The sequence below is a fragment of the Lactuca serriola genome, chromosome 3, assembly GCF_051521515.1.
Source record: "Lactuca serriola cultivar US96UC23 chromosome 3, Lser_US96UC23_V15, whole genome shotgun sequence".
Lineage (NCBI taxonomy): Eukaryota > Viridiplantae > Streptophyta > Magnoliopsida > Asterales > Asteraceae > Lactuca > Lactuca serriola.
In genome coordinates, this window is record NC_136410.1 from 74016015 (window position 1) to 74033869 (window position 17855).

The window sequence follows — 17855 nt, forward strand, 5'->3', positions numbered from 1 at the left end:
TGCCACCGAAATCAAGAACACATGCCCTAAGCATATCCTCGAGAGTCTGAATCGTCCTCTCGCTCTGCCCGTCTGTCTGAGGGTGGAAAGCGGTGTTGAAAAGGAGACGAGTACCCATCTCGTCGTGAAACCGCTTCCAGAATCTGGATGTGAAACGGACATCTCGGTCTGACACCACCGATACCGACACTCCATGACGTGCCACAATCTCTCGTACATAGATATCGGCTATCTTCTCCGCCGATATACTCTCCTGGATCGGGATAAAATGGGCACTCTTCGTCAACCGATCCACTACTACCCATATCGAATCCACTCCTCGTGCGGTCCTGGGAAGCTTGGTGACAAAATCCATGGTGATGTCCTCCCATTTCCACACGGGAATGTCTAGCGGCTGCATCTTGCCGTGAGGCCTCTGGTGCTCCGCCTTGACCTTCCGGCAGGTCAGGCATCTCTCAACATACCAGGCGACGTCCCGCTTCATGCAGGGCCACCAATAATCAGATCGAAGATCTCGATACATCTTCGTCGCCCCCGGGTGGATAGAAAACCGAGACTTATGAGCCTCATCCATCAACACTTGCCGTACTCCACCCCAGTACGGTACCCACACTCTCCCGCGAAGCGTCAGCAAACCACGACTATCATAATCAAACGAGGCTACTCGGCCCACGATCCTCTCACACTTCTGTCTCTCCTCCTTGAGGCCCTCCACCTGAGCCTCCTTGATCCGCTCCAACAACGGAGTGATCACTGTCATCCTCAAACATAAATCTCTGATAGGGGCCGCCGACACCTTGCAGCTTAGGGCGTCGGCCACCACGTTGGCCTTCCCTGGATGGTAAAGGATCTCACAATCGTAATCCTTTAGCACATCCAACCACCTCCTCTGCCTCATGTTCAGACTCGGCTGATCCATAAGGTACCTCAAACTCTTGTGATCCGTGTAAATAGTACAACGGACCCCATAGAGGTAATGCCTCCAAATCTTGAGGGCAAACACAACTGCCCCCAGCTCCAAATCATGGGTAGGATAATTAGCCTCGTGAGGCTTCAACTGTCTCGAGGCATAAGCTATCACATGGCCTCGCTGCATCAAAACTGCTCCCATACCTGTGATCGAGGCATCACAGTAGACTACGAAGTCCTCTACTCCCTCTGGCAAGGTAAGGATCGGAGCCTCGCACAATCTCTGCCTGAGGGTCTCAAACGCTGACTGCTGCTCAGTACCCCAACGAAATACCACTGACTTCCTGGTCAGTCGGGTGAGCGGCACTGCTATCTTGGAGAAATCCTGAATAAATCTCCGATAATACCCTGCCAACCCTAGGAAGCTCCGAATCTCAGATGGAGACTTCGGGACCTCCCACTGCATCACGGCCTCTATCTTGGCCGGATCTACCAAAATACCCTTCTGGTTGACGAGGTGACCAAGGAACTGCACCTCGCGCAACCAGAACTCACATTTGGAGAACTTTGCGAAAATTCTCTCCCTCCTCGAAGCCTCCAGCACCTCCCGCAGGTGCTCCTCGTGCTGCTCCTACGTCTTGGAATATACCAAGATATCATCTATGAACACTATCACTGACCGATCCAGCATCGGTCTACACACGCGGTTCATGAGATCCATGAACGCGGCTGGAGCATTGGTGAGCCCAAATGGCATCACCACAAACTCATAATGACCATACCTGGTCCTGAAAGCAGTCTTCTGTACATCCTCATCTCTAACCCGCATCTGATGATAACCGGAGCGTAGATCGATCGTGGAGAACCAAGACGCTCCCTGAAGCTGATCAAACAAATCATCTATCCTCGGAAGTGGGTAACGGTTCTTCACCGTTACCTTATTCAACTCCCGATAATCTATACACATACGGTGCGACCCATCCTTCTTCCTCACAAACAGGATCGGCGCTCCCCAAGGCGAACTGCTCGGCCGAATGAAACCCTTGTCTAACAGCTCCTGCAGCTGTATAGACAACTCCTGCATCTCAGGGGGAGCTAGTCGATACGGTGCTTTGGCTATCGGAGTCGCACCAGGAATTAGGTCGATCCTGAACTCGACCTGTCTCTCAGGAGGTATCCCCGACAAATCCTCGGGAAACACGTCCGGGTAGTCTCGAACAATGGGAACATCATCAATTGTCGCCTTGCCCTTCTCCCGGGCATCCAAAACGTAAGCTACAAAACCGGCGCAACCCTGCTGAACATAGCGCCTCGCCCTTGCGGCGGAACAAAAGGTCGGTCCCCGCTGTGGCCTCTCGCCCTGAATCACTAACTCTCCCCCACTGGGAGTGCGGACCCTCACTAGCTGAAGCTCACAATCAATCACCGCCCCATTGGGGCTTAGCCAATCCATGCCCACAATAACCTTATTCCCTCGCAGGGGAATAGGTACCAGGTCCACTGAAAACTGCTCATCAAATAACTGAAGAGAACACCCTCTATGCACTCTGTCGACCCTCACGGTCCTATCATCTGCTATCTCAACCTCTAATGGACAATCCAGCTCCCCTGGAGCTCTACTAAATCTCTTGCTAAGCGCAAGTGTTACAAATGATCGGGTAGCCCCCGAATCGAATAATACCAAAGCAGAAATGTCGTTCACAGAGAACGACCCTGAATAAAACATACAATCATAAGCAATACTCAAACGATAATAATAATAATAAAGAGATGAAGGAAGATACATACCCGTCACCACATCAGGAGTCGCTCGTGCCTCCTCTGCTGTCATCTGAAACGCCCTGCTTTTCGCCACTGGCGTCTCGGCTCGGCCCTGCCGGCCATCTGTAATCCTCAAGGTAGCAGGGGCAGGTGCAACCACCTTCCCTGCTGTAGCTAAACTCGGACACTGGGACTTTTTATGTCCCCTCTGATTGCACTGAAAGCAAATCAGATCTGATGCTGCGACGGCAGTAGCAGGGGCCGTGCAATCCCTACTCAAATGCCCAATCCGACCGCACTTGTAGCAGCCGGAACTCCCTGCCTTGCACGCTCCCTCGTGCAATCTCCCACACTTGCCACATCGACCGTGGCTCTGCTGACTCCTAGATCTGTGATCCGAAACCCTGGGCTTTTTGCCCGAACCGCCTGAACCTGAAACCGCCTCCGGTTTCCTCTTCTTTTCCATCTCGAGATCAATCTCCCTCTCCCGAGCCCTAGCAATCATATCTTCCAGCGTTTTACAGCTGGATCGGCTCACAAACTGACGGATATCGCTCCGCAACATCTCATGATAACGGGCCTTCTTCATTTCCTCATCAGCCACGTACTGAGGAACGAGAAGAGCCCTCTCCCTGAACTTGGCGGTGATCTCCGCCACTGTCTCTGTAGTCTGGGTGAGGTCCTGAAACTCCCTAGCTAACTGCTGCACCTCAATGACCGGTGCAAACTCCGCCCTGAACCTGGTAGAGAAATCAGCCCAGGTCATGGCGTCCAATGCTGCATCATCCCCAATGGCATGTCCGACCTCCTCCCACCAATCCCGTGCCCTGTCCTTCAGAAGACAGGACGCCAATCTGACCTTGTCCCCCTCGGGACATCTGCTAGTGCGGAAAGCGTTGGCCACATCCGCCAACCATCTGGTGCTCGCTATGGGGTCTCGCGCCCCATGATAGTCCGGAGCTCCACATGCCCTGAACTCCCTGAAAGTAAGGGTGTGCGACCCCATCATGGCCGCCACCTCGGCACGGAAGGTGCCCAATCTCTCATCCATCAGCTCTAGAATCCCCTCCTTGATCGAACCGAAGATCACAGGAGTCTGCTCTAAAATGATACGAGTAATCTCTGAAGAAAGAAACTATCTGGTCTGCTCATCCATGTGTTCGCTCCCCGAGCCTGATCCTGATCCCTCCCCGGCACCACCACTGCCGGCTGCTGTCCTCGGACGCAAAACCACCATACTGAAACACATCATAACAATATCAGAAAACTGAAATATCTCCAGGGATCATTGATACTACTACTAGCTTCCTGGCCTTGTCTCGGCCTTCCTTGATTCGAGTACGGATCCTCTGCTTTCAGTAGTACGGGCCCATACTACCTTCCACATCTATCCGTACTTTCCTCAAGAACCGCCTTGACTCCACCAAGTCACTTCTACTACTGCTAATCTCTGCTACTCTTATCCTAGGCTTGCCCTAGTGAAACCTCAAACTCAACTCAACTAGTCCTCAGCTGCTGAAGGTCTCCTTATAATGCTAATTAGCCACCACCTGAACACCATCACATGTGACGAGGATCAGATTATCCTTCAAGTAAAAGACCCGTCCCTATAACGGTTGGACTCAAACAAGAGCTGCGCAATAGGGCCAGTTCCAGCACTCTGGGATTATTCAACCCTGATCACATGTGGTGTGACGTGTTCACCTAATGGCTAACTCCCATCATTCAGAGTCCCACAAAGCACAAAGAAAGCAGCATTCGGATAAGGGAGACATACTCAGGCAAAACTATCCTCATAACGCGAAACTGTACTAGCATACAGTGCTAAGCTCATACTATCAGGCATAACCTAAACAGGCTATCCTACTGCTGTCTGGTCAATACTAGCATGCAATAATCATAAAGCTGTAACACATAAAGCAGGCACATAAGGCATCCTCCTAGATCCTTAGTCCTATACTAGCATGCTGTTCTACTGAAGCTGGAACAATTAATCATAATAATAAAACTTGTATTGGTAATTTGGGAGTACTTACTTGAGCTCGGCTGATCGCATGCACCACACCCTTATCTTGTTTTAAAAAAAATTTCTTTCTTTCTAAGTGCTTTCAAAATTCTTTTAGAAAACATTTCCTTTTTAGAAAAATCTTTTTACTTCCCTTAGTTTGAGTTTAGATACACCCGGAAGTGCATCCGAATCCCTCAAACCAGGGCTCTGATACCAACTTGTAACAACCCAAAAATACAACCCAAAAAATTTCATTTTTATAATATAACCAAAACCATAATCTGAGTGTCATATCATAAAAACCATAAGTGATGTATCCCAACCATAATAAAAACAACACTGTGCGGAAACTGTATCATATCCATGTCATATAAAAATCAAAAACTAATCAACTCCCAGGCTAAAAGCTGAAGCTGTGGTGTGTGCGATGCCATCATCCCGAGCTCTTCCCTCTGCTAGCGGAAGTACCTGAAACCAAAACTAAAACTGTAAGCACGAAGCTTAGTGAGCTTCCCCCAAACTACCACATACCATACAATACACATAAGCACATACTGGGCCTTGCCCACTGCATCAGACCGAAGTCTGGAACTAGCTGCATCGGACCGAAGTCCGGAACTGACTGGGACCTTGTCCCCTGCATCGGACCAGAGTCCGGAACTAATTGCATCGGACCGAAGTCCGGAACTAACTGCATCGGACCGAAATCCGGAACTAACTGCATCGGACCGAAGTCCGGAACTGACTGATCATGGCATAGCATAAAACATAACAACTATTATAAACACATAAACTGCATACTGCATCGGAACAGAGTCCGGAACACATAACACAAACATGCTTGAATCACAAAGACATCAAGCACTCTAGCTACTGCATCAGACCGGAGTCCGGAACTACTGATAATTAAACGGCCGACATAGTGGCCGTAGACCCGTTCCTACTGAAAGGAAACTCACCTCGTGAACTGGCTGCTGAGTGAATAGCTCTGAGGGCTAACTGCTGCTGCTCCAGTATCTCCCCAGCTGCAAGTCCATAAATACACTCAATCAAATACTAAACACTGCACTGGGTAAAATGACTCTTTTACCCTTGGTCAAAGTCAACTGTTGGTCAAGGTCAACTCTCAGTCAAAGTCAACCCACAGTTGACCTGACTCGCCGAGTTGGGCCGCCAACTCGCCGTGTCCTTATTCTCACTCCTCGACTCTACTCGCTGCTACTCGTCGAGTATGGCATCGACTCGACGAGTACTCTCCTGATCCAAGAATTCAGACAATCTTCATCCGACTCGCCGAGTCCTATGAACAACTCGACGAGTTGTTCTTGAGCTTAAGAGATTGCCTTGGACTCGCCGAGTTGTATGAACAACTCGCCGAGTCCCTCCATTACTGAGTCTACCCTCAAACTCGCTGAGTCCACTCTACTACTCACTGGTCCCACTCGACACCGCTAAAAAGGAAGAAATCGGGGACTCGCGACTAGACTCGCCGAGTCACCGCCATGCAACTATTCTACACTCGATTCTGCTCGAATCCAATACATCTAAATGATAGATCTGAGTCCAATAAGCTGATTTACCACGTAAAGTTTCCAACTTTACGTGTACAAACGCATGAACAAGGGAATAAAGGCTAAAAGATGCTTAAAAGGGGTAGATCTAGGGTTAATATGTAAAATAGCTCCATAAAGGCAATAGATCTGGGCTCTACAACTCCTAAAGGAACAGATCTAAGGTTATCTCGGCATAAGAGAGCTTCCATATCAACATAAAGCTTTGAGAAAGGCATTAACAAGATCTAGAAAGGGTTTTAAGGCATAAAAGAGAGGGAAAACTGAAGAATACCTCAAAGAGCTCTTGCTTTCCCTTGAATCTCTGTTCTGGAATCCTTCTCCTTGCTCCTTTCTTCTTCTCCTTCTTCAAGCCTTCACAAATGCACACAAGATCACTAAAACAAACACTCAAGATCGAATTAGGGTTTTCTCACAGCTTCAGAGGGTGAAGGAGGCGAGATTGGGGGCTATAAGGTGGCTTAAATAGTGGGCAACCCGGGGATTTAGGGTTTCTCCCAGACGGACAGACTCGCCGAGTCGCCAGCTAATCACGTGCTTGAAATCCCGACCCTACTCGGCGAGTCAGGCTATGAACTCGCCGAGTCCCTCTTGCAAAACTTCAAAATAAATACCAAGAAATTATCATACCGGAGACGGGTCGTTACATGTTTATAGCTTATTGTTTATTTCTAATCCTAACACTTTTATAAAAACCGTTTTCTCTCATCGCTATAAGTTAATAAGGTATAAGCTAATTTATCCAAACATCATCTTATAAGGATTTAATCATCTTTTGTCTACATGAGTTGTTTCTCTTTGTACTATTGATCTTCATGATCCATCTATTAGGATTAGGACTTGTTTGGGAGTTAAGAATTCGGTTTGAAAATTAGAAGCATGTATATTGCATCCAAAAATGATTTTGTATTTATTAGAGTAAATTATAGGAATCATCTATCGTGTAAGTGACAAAAAACATTTTTAATCGATATTTTTAAAAATTAACTTGGACTGTCCTTTAAATTGTAAAAAATTGCACGTTTAGTCCCTACTAATAGCATAAAAGGGCTACATTACCCTTTTCAATTTATTTTTTAATTATTTTTAATATTTCTAATTAGTTTTAATTATTAAAAAATATTTTTTTAAATGAAGTAGGCCCACCACATACACCCTATCCAATACTTTCTATCAGTAACCACCAGCCACCACCTCTCCACCGGAAACCACCATACACCGCCATTGAGTACCACCACCATCGTCCACTACCATCAGACGCCATAACTTCCCCCCCCCCCCCCCTCAGACGACTAAAAACCATCAGCATATATGCTAACATCATCGTCGGAGATATGGGCCACCGGAAAAGTAGCACATATACATCTACACAAAACCCACCTCCAATCTATGGTTTCGAACAGAGGAGATCGATGATTTTCATGTGGTGCTAGGGTTCCAATGGATATCGATGGTTTCAAGTGGTAATGACGATGTTAGGGTTTCAGGTAAAGATCATGGGAGATCTACATAAACGCTAGGGTTTTAGCAAAGAGTAGCGCTGTTACAGAAGGTAGTAGATAGTAAGGAGGCAGAACAGTTTGACTGAGAGAGTGGGGGAGAGAAGATATAGGTCACCGGAAAAGTAACAGCGGAAAAGTAGCACATATATTGCAGTGATGTTTGCAATTTGACTTTAAAACTACATAACACCACACATTAATCACCCTAAATATTGAATTCATGTTCATTCACATATAACGTGCATGTTCATTCGCATATTAATAACTTAACAATCACATACTATATAGTATATATTAATATATGTATGTTTAATTACATCACTAACTTAATATATATTAACTGTATATGTATTTCTTTTTGTAGATGTATACATATATCCAAAGAACAAAATTGCTAATCCTTTCACTTCCATTGATAAATTACAAGCCCCATACATATCGTTTATCATAACATCACTCATCTCTAAGGGTCTATCATCTTGCATCAAAATTGATGATGATAATAATAATAACAATAATACTCTATACAAACACCTAAAACAATATTAATATATTAATTAAGAATCAAGACCCCACCATTTTTCATCGATGATCATGAGAAGGAACTAGGTTTAACTACGATGTGTCTCAATGGATGAAGAACGTCACTTCCGCCTGCGTGTTTCACAAACTCCGCCGGAGATAAAAAGCTACCATGGCAAGCACACAGTATCTTCACCTGTTCTCCTCTTCCGTACTTATACAAAATTCCTTCAATCACTCTTCCATTAGGTCCATCTCCTTGAGTGAAAACGCAAGGCATCTCCTCCATTGAACTCGACCGTATCTCCTTACCCTGATTCCTCGCCGGAGTACTTTCCCGGTGATCACCACCACCCGCCGGTGCCGGTGGTTTTGAACATGATGAACCAATCACATGATGATCATTACGTTCTTGTAGCGAGCTTGTTTCTCCACCACTTCCGCTTGATCCTAAATGGGAAAACAAATTCATTTCTACATAAGCTAAACCATGAATCATCGAGTGTAGTTATTGCTTATAAGTAAGCTTCGAAGATTGCGAGTGTATAATGAAAAAATTAAAAGGACTGAGATGTAACTAAGCTCAAAGTTAGTGGACTATTTGTGCTCATAATCTTGTAGAAAAAAATTGTCTAATCCAAACCAATGTACACTTTTTAATCCACATTGTAATTGTATTTACAGATATTTTGACTGGATTTAGTAATTTAATGTCTGGAAAGAGCGTTTTACCAACCATGACTTACAATTAGGGCAACAAAAGAAAAATATAAATCAAGTTCACCACTTGAATAGGAAAAACACGTTGCACTTATATAAAGTACAAACAATACGGCACGAAGTACAATATGGCAATGCATAAAAAATATCCACGTTACCTTGACGATGCGTACTCTGATATTCTGACATACTTCCTTGCGACTCCTGTGAAGCCGGCGACGACAACCCTCCACCACCACCACCACTACCAGTACCACCGGCTGTCGTTGTTCCACCACTTGACGGCCATTTATCCGAACCGAATGGCGGTCCCGGTGAGGACCCAACGCGGCTCATAGCTGCCACGTACTCCTCCCGTTCACCTCTGGTCAAATTTCTCTGTTTTTCCGACCGTCGTCGCTTTGCGGCGAGTCTCCTTAAGCTCTGAAGCTCCTTTCTTTTTCTCCATTCCTCCTCCGTCTCTACCGGCAGGGACGATGTTCGGATAAGGCCGGAATAAGAGCGGCCCGGACCTGTACTCCCTGCACCACTAGCTAACACGTCGTCGTCTCTTACAACCGGCAAAATCGCAGCAATTGAAGACGACCTCACCAACTTAGTATTACTCTTGTCAACACCAAATCGTCCTCCTAACGACAACCCTAGATTCAACTCCACCTCGTCGCCGGAACCCGAACCCAGATCATCTTCCGGATCGGATCTTCGATGAGGTCCGGCATCGGCGCTACCTACCGTAAATCTTCGTAATAAATCTCTAGGAAATCTGGTTTTTGTTTGTATTGATAAGTTTTCCATCTCATTGCTTGTTCTTTCGCCCATATCGCACACAAAACGAAATTTAAGATTGAATTTGTTGGATTAGATTGCTAATTTAGTAAAATCAAATTGAAGCTGTTGATGACCTGATTTGTGGAAACCCGGATGTGGAAACTTGATTACAATCCGCATCTTCTTTGGGAATGAAATTGTTTTTCAGGAGTGATCAGATTGAAAAGAGGCAACACATGATGGGTTTAAGTCAAAATAGCGAGACAAGCAATCGCCGGAAACAATGGGTGAAACGATATTATGGAGAGAGAAGGAGATACAGAGGTAGCAAATCAGGAAGAGATTCGTGGGGAAGGGAAAAGAAAACTTGACAACGAAAGAAGAAAAAAAATGATATTTTCATTTTGGGTCCTTCAAATTATGAATGCTTGTGTTTATTTTGTTTCATTGTAGATTGAACATTTGATCCTTATCCTAGTATATTTTAACGCGCATATCTATCATAAGTGTCAACGCGCATATCAAAGTATTGGATAGTTAGAGGAACTTCAAATTTTGAAAGGATGTTTTCGTAATTTCTTATTTTGCAAGGATGGTTTTGGTAAGAAACAAAAACCCAACAACAATATAAATGAATGGACGAAAATGCCCTTTTGGAAGAAGGTGGGGGACATAAAGAAAGGACAAGTGGCAGAGACAAGAGAGGGGTAGTGGTGACACGTTGGGTCTTGATTGATCATCAAAGCTTTAAGATTTTAACATTAAAATGGAATAAAAAATTATATAAACAGTCTTTTGTATTCAGTTCAAATTTATTTTTTTTTATTTTATTTTTAATATCAAAATATATTATAGTTATAATAATTTTTATAAAGTTATTTATATTTTAAAGACATTTTAATGATTATTTATTTTATGTATTTATTTTTTATTATAAGATAGTTATAAACTATATTTTACTGTAAAATTATAACAAAATATATTATTATTATTATATATTAATTGTTTAATTATTTATTTTTTATATGCATTTAATATATTAAAATAAAATTGAGTAAATTACATGAATGGTCCCTGTGGTTTAGGGTAATTTACGTGTTTGGTCCCTAACTTGTTTTTTTAACTTGGAAGGTCCCTATTGTTTGTTTTTGTTACATGCTTGGTCCCTGTCTTACCTAAAAAACTATTTTGTCATTGATTTTTTTAAAATATTTAAATAAACACACCCCAACCTCAACCCCCATCACCTTACCTTACTTATCCTATCATTTTTTCCTATTTAAATAATAGTTTTTTAGGTAAGATAGGGACCAATCGTGTAACAAAAACAAAAAGTAGGGACCAAGCGTGTAACAAAAACAAACAGTATGGACTTTTCGAGTTAAAAAAATAAGTTAGGGACCAAGCGTACAAATTACCCCAAACCATAGGGACCATTCGTGTAATTTACTCAATAAAATTATATAATTATAATTTATATAATATATAATGTTATATTACAAATATATTTTAATTATAACTAGTGAAAACTCTAAATGCCATTGGCATGGATTCAAATAAGTTTAACAAAATTTGTGGAGGCTTGATTAATATTTATAAATGTCATGGCGTTTTTAAAATGATAATAATACAAACATAAACTTTCATAATATTCTTAGGAAGTATAACATGTAGAATCTTCCTACATATATCAAAATTATCGACATACATGTTTTGGTCAAAAATCGGCTAAATGGAAATCAACCAAAGTGTATGAAAGACTGTGGTGTTTTTAGTGAAGTGATAAATGAAATTAGAACAAGATTACACAAGTGATTTATAAGGAAAAGCCTTTGACCATTGCTAGGATCTCCGACACAAAACATTGTGAGGTGATAATGATCACTTGTCTTGATGATTTTATTGATTGATATGAATGATTATAGAGAAAATATAATGAGTATGAGTACAAGTGCTAGCATATTGCCAGAAATCATGTGTTATGTGATTAATACAGGTGATATATATAGTCTAAAGTTAATAACAACAATTCCAAAAAATTTGGGATCCTACGAGATCAACTTATAGTCGTTGCATGACTTGATCCTCTGGTTCTTTTGCATGGTTGTGACTATTCATTGAGACTCTGACTAGTTATTTATGCATATGTGAGAAAGACAAATATATATATATATATATATATATATATATATATATATATATATATATAACTGTTATAAACAAATAAAAAAAATATTAGTCAAGATCCTGGAGTATATTTGGGATCTTGAGGCTCGAGGATCCTGGGTTCTTGAGAATCCTTAGACTTGAGGATCTCGTAGTAGTTCTGAGATCCTAGCCCTAACAATTGTCCCCAAATTATTCATTCGTAATATTTTGGAGTTAGTTTGCCATTCAAAGGAAAAGTTTAAAAAATAAAAAGAAATATGATAAAGGGTTTTAAATTTTAAACCCTAACGGATAGGATTTATCTGTTCAAGAGTCATTATAGTTGGTCTAATCAATCTTTCTCTTTCTTCTGCCGTTAGCATAAATAGAGGCACTAGATTAGGGCTATTCTTCCGTGTGTCTTTAAGCTTTCGTCCAATCGTATTTTAAAGGTACATTTCTTTCTTCTCCTTAATTTTTCCTTTTAGTAACAATGGGAAAGAAAATAATCGTATCCCGTAAGAACATCCTTGCGTATACTAAGGATGATTTCGTCGACCAGAGTATCTTATCATACGACAAGATCTGTTCTTTCGACGACGATGATATCGAGTCGTTGAAAACAGTTGGCACTTTCTCTACTGAAGTTGTCTTCAAACCCTTCGATCTAAAACACCAAACTGACTTTGCTTCCTTGTCTTAGGTTTGCTTTCCTGGATATCCCTTTGGTTTGGGTCTGAAATACCGTTTTTCTGGGATTATCTCCAAGTTCTTCGAAGTCACCCAAATCTCTTACATCCAAGCTATGCCCATATTCTGGAGAATCTTGTTTTGGATCTAGAAACTGAACCAATCTAGAGATCTAGATATAGGTTTAGCTGAGTTGGCTCACGTGTATGATCTCACTACTTTTGGGAACTCTTGTTTTCTTCTTAGGCTCAAACCCCACAAAACCCCTTTTGTTGTGAAAATGAAACATAACGATGGTGCTTAGAAGGAGAAATACTTCTTTGTGAGACGTGATTCGAATCCTGGTGGGGATTCCCTATCGAAGTCTTGGGTTAAAAAGGGTAGGAATAACTTTTCCTTGTACTGAGGATCCATAATTTCACATTCCGTTAGTTCATTTGGTTTTTTGCAACTTTCAAGTTTGAAGAGTTCATTCCTATCGCCATGGATTCCGAGGATAAGATGGAGAAGCTTTTTACTGTTTCTGCAGCTGACATGTCTTTCAGGTTCGATTGCTCTAGTCTCCATGAAGGCTCATCCACCACCGTATCAATGGCTACTGGTAAGAACTCTTGTATTTCCTGAAATAGTTTGAAATCGATGAGGATCCTGAATTGATAAGGATCTTATGTGGTGTGTAGGATCCAAGGCTATCTGTTCCAATGCCCGATTCACTTTATCTGATCTTGAAGACGATGTGTCCAACGACTTGATCATATCCAAGAGGGAGAAAGTTGCCTTGCCCCTTCCTCTTAAGAAGTCTCATATTGATCTTACTGTAAAGACCCCACCTTCCCGTAATAGGAAGACCTCAGAATCCATGGATCTAAACTTGGAGAATCTTGGGGCCAAAGAGTCGCTTCTGAAGTTGCTTTCCTTTTCTCAAACCTTAAGTGTTTCTGTTATATTAGTTTGCGAGTTCTATTAGCTTTTACTAGCGCCATGTTTGTTTCAGGTTTCCGATCATGTTTCCTAATCAGTGGTTGATTTAAAGGCCCGGGTCGAGGAGGTTGAGCGAGTTATAAAGGAGTGGGAGAAGGAGTGGAAGGAGACCCATTGCAGATCTCCTCAAGAGGATTAATTCACTGATCAAAGAGAAAGCCGAGAAGGAGCAGGAGCACGCCCTGGAAATCAAGGAGGTGATTGTTGATGCAAAGGCAAGCAAGGCGGTGGCTATATGGGAGACTAAGATCAAGTTGGTTGAAGATCTTGATAATTTAGGATCCTGGAATGTAGCCGGATGGCGCGAGGCACTAGCCAAAATAACTGGCAAGCCTGCCACTGCTACCGAATATTCTGGGTCGCAACCTGCAGAAGTGGAGAAGAAGAACGAGTCCGATGTTGACCAGGCTAAGGTCTAGGCCCGCAGGAAATCAGTTTAAGTTTTTTTGTTGTTTTAGCAATGTAAGATAATTAGTTTTTCTGTTGTGGGGTTGGTGTGCAACCCCTTTTGAATGCAATGACTATGCTTCTTTTACGTATTTTTATTTCGATCATCATGCATAACTGTTATGATACTAGGATCCTTAGATAACTAGGATCCTAAAAACTTGGTTCCTGCAAACAATATTAAGGAAAAACTCTTTTAGTATATTATAAGTAGCCCTTTTAAACTCAAAGACTTAAGTTCTGGTAACCAAATAATCACTATTCGGGATCCTAAAAAGTTTAGATCCTTAGATTTTATCTAGAGTTTTTCAAAAATAAGGACAGATGAAACCTGGTGATATCAGGAAAAGTTTGAAGTCATGAATTCCTTGTCTTCGTATGACCTTGATGCTATCATGTGAAAGGATCTTTGCTTTAGAAGCTTGTTGGGAAGGATCTTCACCTGTCTTTATCTCGTCAAATTTCAGGAAGGATCCTTAGCTTTAGCTTGAGGAAAGACTTTGCATAATAACGCTATAAATCTTGTTTATTTTCCGGGGAGTATCCATCTTCAGCTAATGTCATGGCAAGTTTTCAGGAAGAATCCCAAATTAAGATAACATGTTAATGTTACAATCTTTAGTGAATTATGGGGAAAAATCCCAAGCCGTAAGATAAAAATGTTATAAGCCTCATGTGTTTTTCTGGGGAGGATCCCAACTTAAGATAACGTGTAAATGTTATGATCCTTAGGAATGTCCTGGGGAAAATCCCAACTTAAGATAACATGTAAATGTTATAAACAGTTGGAGGTTTCTGAGGGAGATCCCAACTTAAGATAACATGTAAATGTTATAAACCTTAGGAATATTCTGGGGGAGATCCCAACTTAAGATAACATGTAAATGTTATAAACCTTAGGTTCATACTTCAGGATCTTAAATTATGTTCAGAAATAAGAGGGTTGCCAAGTCACTGAAGCATGAAACGATCCCCTTATTCACATCCCACAGTTAGATATTATGCGTCCAAGCAAGGTGTATAAACTGTAACGCCTACGTTTCTGGATAAGCATTATTATAATGATGTAATAGTTAGGGTCAATCATTGTAACCTATTTTTAAGTAATGAAGATGAATTATTTGAGTATTATGTGATTTATGTGCTTATAACGATGTAATAAAATAATAATAATAAAAATACACGTCAAAAATAAAATAATAGATAGACCCAATATCTATGAAGAAAGTTGAAGTGGCCGTGACAAGGATTCCGAAGATATAAAGAACGCTGAAATCCGACTTATAACGAAGAAGTTATGACCCGTCGAAGTTTTACTACTAAACCGGCACGACGTCGCGTATCGTAAAAAGTGAATTTTTGATAAACTACTTTTTAGCCTTAGCGATCTAAATGAAATTCATAGTATATGCTAAATCGAGAGCGTGCATATAGAGAACGTCCAAATTTAACTTCGTTTGAGGAAGTTATGATTTTTCTAAAATTTGGCATAGTAGTATGCATCCCGGAAATCGAATTTTAGCCGACACAACCTAAATGAGAATTGAAGATCTCGTTAACAGGAGCTCAATGATATAAAGACAGCCGAAAACAGACATCGGAAGACAAAGTTATGAATATTTAACGGACTTTAACTGTCTAAACCTGTTAAAATATAACTTTAAAATTAAAGTCAAAATTAGTCGACGTAGTCTACACGAAAGTTGTAGATCACGTCGCTACCTACGTGTGAATATAAATAACGTCAAAAACGGAGCTCATACGCGAAAATTACAGATGTTAGAAATAATTAATTTTGGGGTTAAGTTCCAGAGGTGACAGGTGGCACCATCTCAGCCACAGCTTCATCCCCATGCCTTGCCACCAGATGGTGATACTTGCACCCCAACAAGCTGTGTTGGTCAGTTTCCAAGCCCATAAATAGAGGCGCAAATCTCTCATTTTCTTCACACCATTCTAACCCATTCTCTCCTAATACCCTCAAACCCTCTGTTCCATTCTCTAGCACTTCCTAAATGTTAGAGGCGAGTCCCATAGCGCTAGAAGGCTCCAAGAAGAAGAGCTTTCGGCTCAGAAGTTATGCCCGCACAGAGCCCTGTAAGTTGAGTTATGCTTACCGTACTTTAAGTATAACTTATGTTTAAGTTTATTATCGTTATTATGAACCTATAAAGACAATATTTATCAGTTATTCAAAGTCATTATACTGATTGATCTGCTTATAGGAGAGGTGTCTAGAATGGTCATGTTGGCTTAGTTGTTGGAATTTAGAAAAGTTATATGCTGAAATGGTCCTGCCTCCCAACTGTCCTGCCTGTCGGATCCTTACTTGATAGATCATGAAAGTAGACCTTGAGTTAATGATAAATCTAGACTAATAATTAGTCGCAATAAATATTAGACTAAAATCTAGTAATGATAATACTAGGTTTCGTCGAAGGAAAAGAAAATTGTTAGAAGCGAAGCGCTACCCGAATTTGGAGTCTTCATTTTAACAAGTGAGTGCATAGTTACTTTCATCTTACACATAGATATGAAGTATTTAATATAAATTACATGCTATGTGTGCATATTGTGACAACCCGATATTTCAACTCTTTGTAACGACCAAAATGGGTCAAGTATTGTAACCACTTCTGAGTAATAAAATTTACTTTCATAATAAAATGTACAAATAAGTTCTATTTAATTTCCTTCTATGATTAAATGTCTTTGAACCATGATCGTACGTGAAAAGAACGCCCAAATCCGACTTCATATAGCGAAGTTATGATTTTTCCAAGTTCGGCTTAGCAACAGACAGCTAAAAACTCGAATCGGAGATCGAGCGACTTTTGGCCAGAATGACCTAAACGAGAATCGAAGGTCTCGACAATGGTATTCCAGCGGTAAAAAGTCTGGCAAAAACCGACATCAGATAAAGAAGTTATGAATTTTCATAGAAATTCCTTAAACACGATGGGTTTTTAATAAATAATAAAAAAATAATTTCGGAATTTGCCGACGGAGTCTAAACGAAAGTTGTAGAGCGTAGTCTCACCTACGCGAGGATATAAAGACCATCGAAAACGGAGTTCGTATGAAGAAGATATGAATTTTTGAAGTTTATTAAATAAATTAATTATTTATTTTAATCAAAATTCGGATATTATCCGAAGGGGAGTCAGCGTCCTCATCCGAGGTACGCGCTGCGTACTCCTGTACGCCCTGCGTAACCGAGAGGATTGGCCTCTGATCGTCCACGTCGCGCTATCCGAAGAAACCGACCCGTCCGAAGCCCCGACCCGTCCGACCCGCCGTCCCATCCGACCCGCCGTCCCATCCGACCCGCGTACCCAGCAACCCGTCCCATCCGAAGCCGAGGCAGTCGAGGCTTCGGTCATGCATGACGTACGCGTACGCACTGCGTACGAGCGTACGCCCCGCATACCGAGGCAGACCAGCCTTACTATAAATAGGATGCGAGGGTTTCCAAAGAAAGGGCCCATTTCTCTCCTCTCTCTCTACTTTGCCTCGTTTTCCGTGTCCGTTCAAACCCGAAGCTCTGGTCTTTTTGGCTCAAGTCCCGAAGGTCGATTATACTCCTGAGATTCCCGAGAATCCCGAGGAAAATCCGTTTCCCGAGACGAAACTCTGCCCGGTTTTCCATCTCGCTATCTCCAAAACTTTCAAGTGAGTTTCATACCCCTTAATCAACCGTTTTAATTACTCTAAATACTTTTATATGCTTTCAAGGGGGGGATTACAAGTAAAACACACGAGTATTATCGTGTGTTACATAATGAAACTCTTTTATATGCTGTTATAATTTCAAATCACATGCGATTT

General features: G+C 41.7%; 1 protein-coding gene across 1 annotated transcript; it reads right to left on the reverse strand.

Moving 5' to 3' along the window:
* Nucleotides 1-8142: 8142 nt before the first annotated feature.
* AFP1 (ABI five binding protein) lies at nt 8143-9953 on the reverse strand. The gene is made up of 2 exons (XM_079030591.1): nt 9152-9953; nt 8143-8723 (listed from the first exon to the last, which is right to left on the reverse strand). Exons 1-2 carry the CDS (start codon nt 9810-9812, stop codon nt 8344-8346), a joined length of 1041 nt encoding a protein of 346 aa, XP_078886717.1. The 5' UTR covers nt 9813-9953; the 3' UTR covers nt 8143-8343.
* Between the last annotated feature and the right edge of the window lie 7902 nt (nt 9954-17855).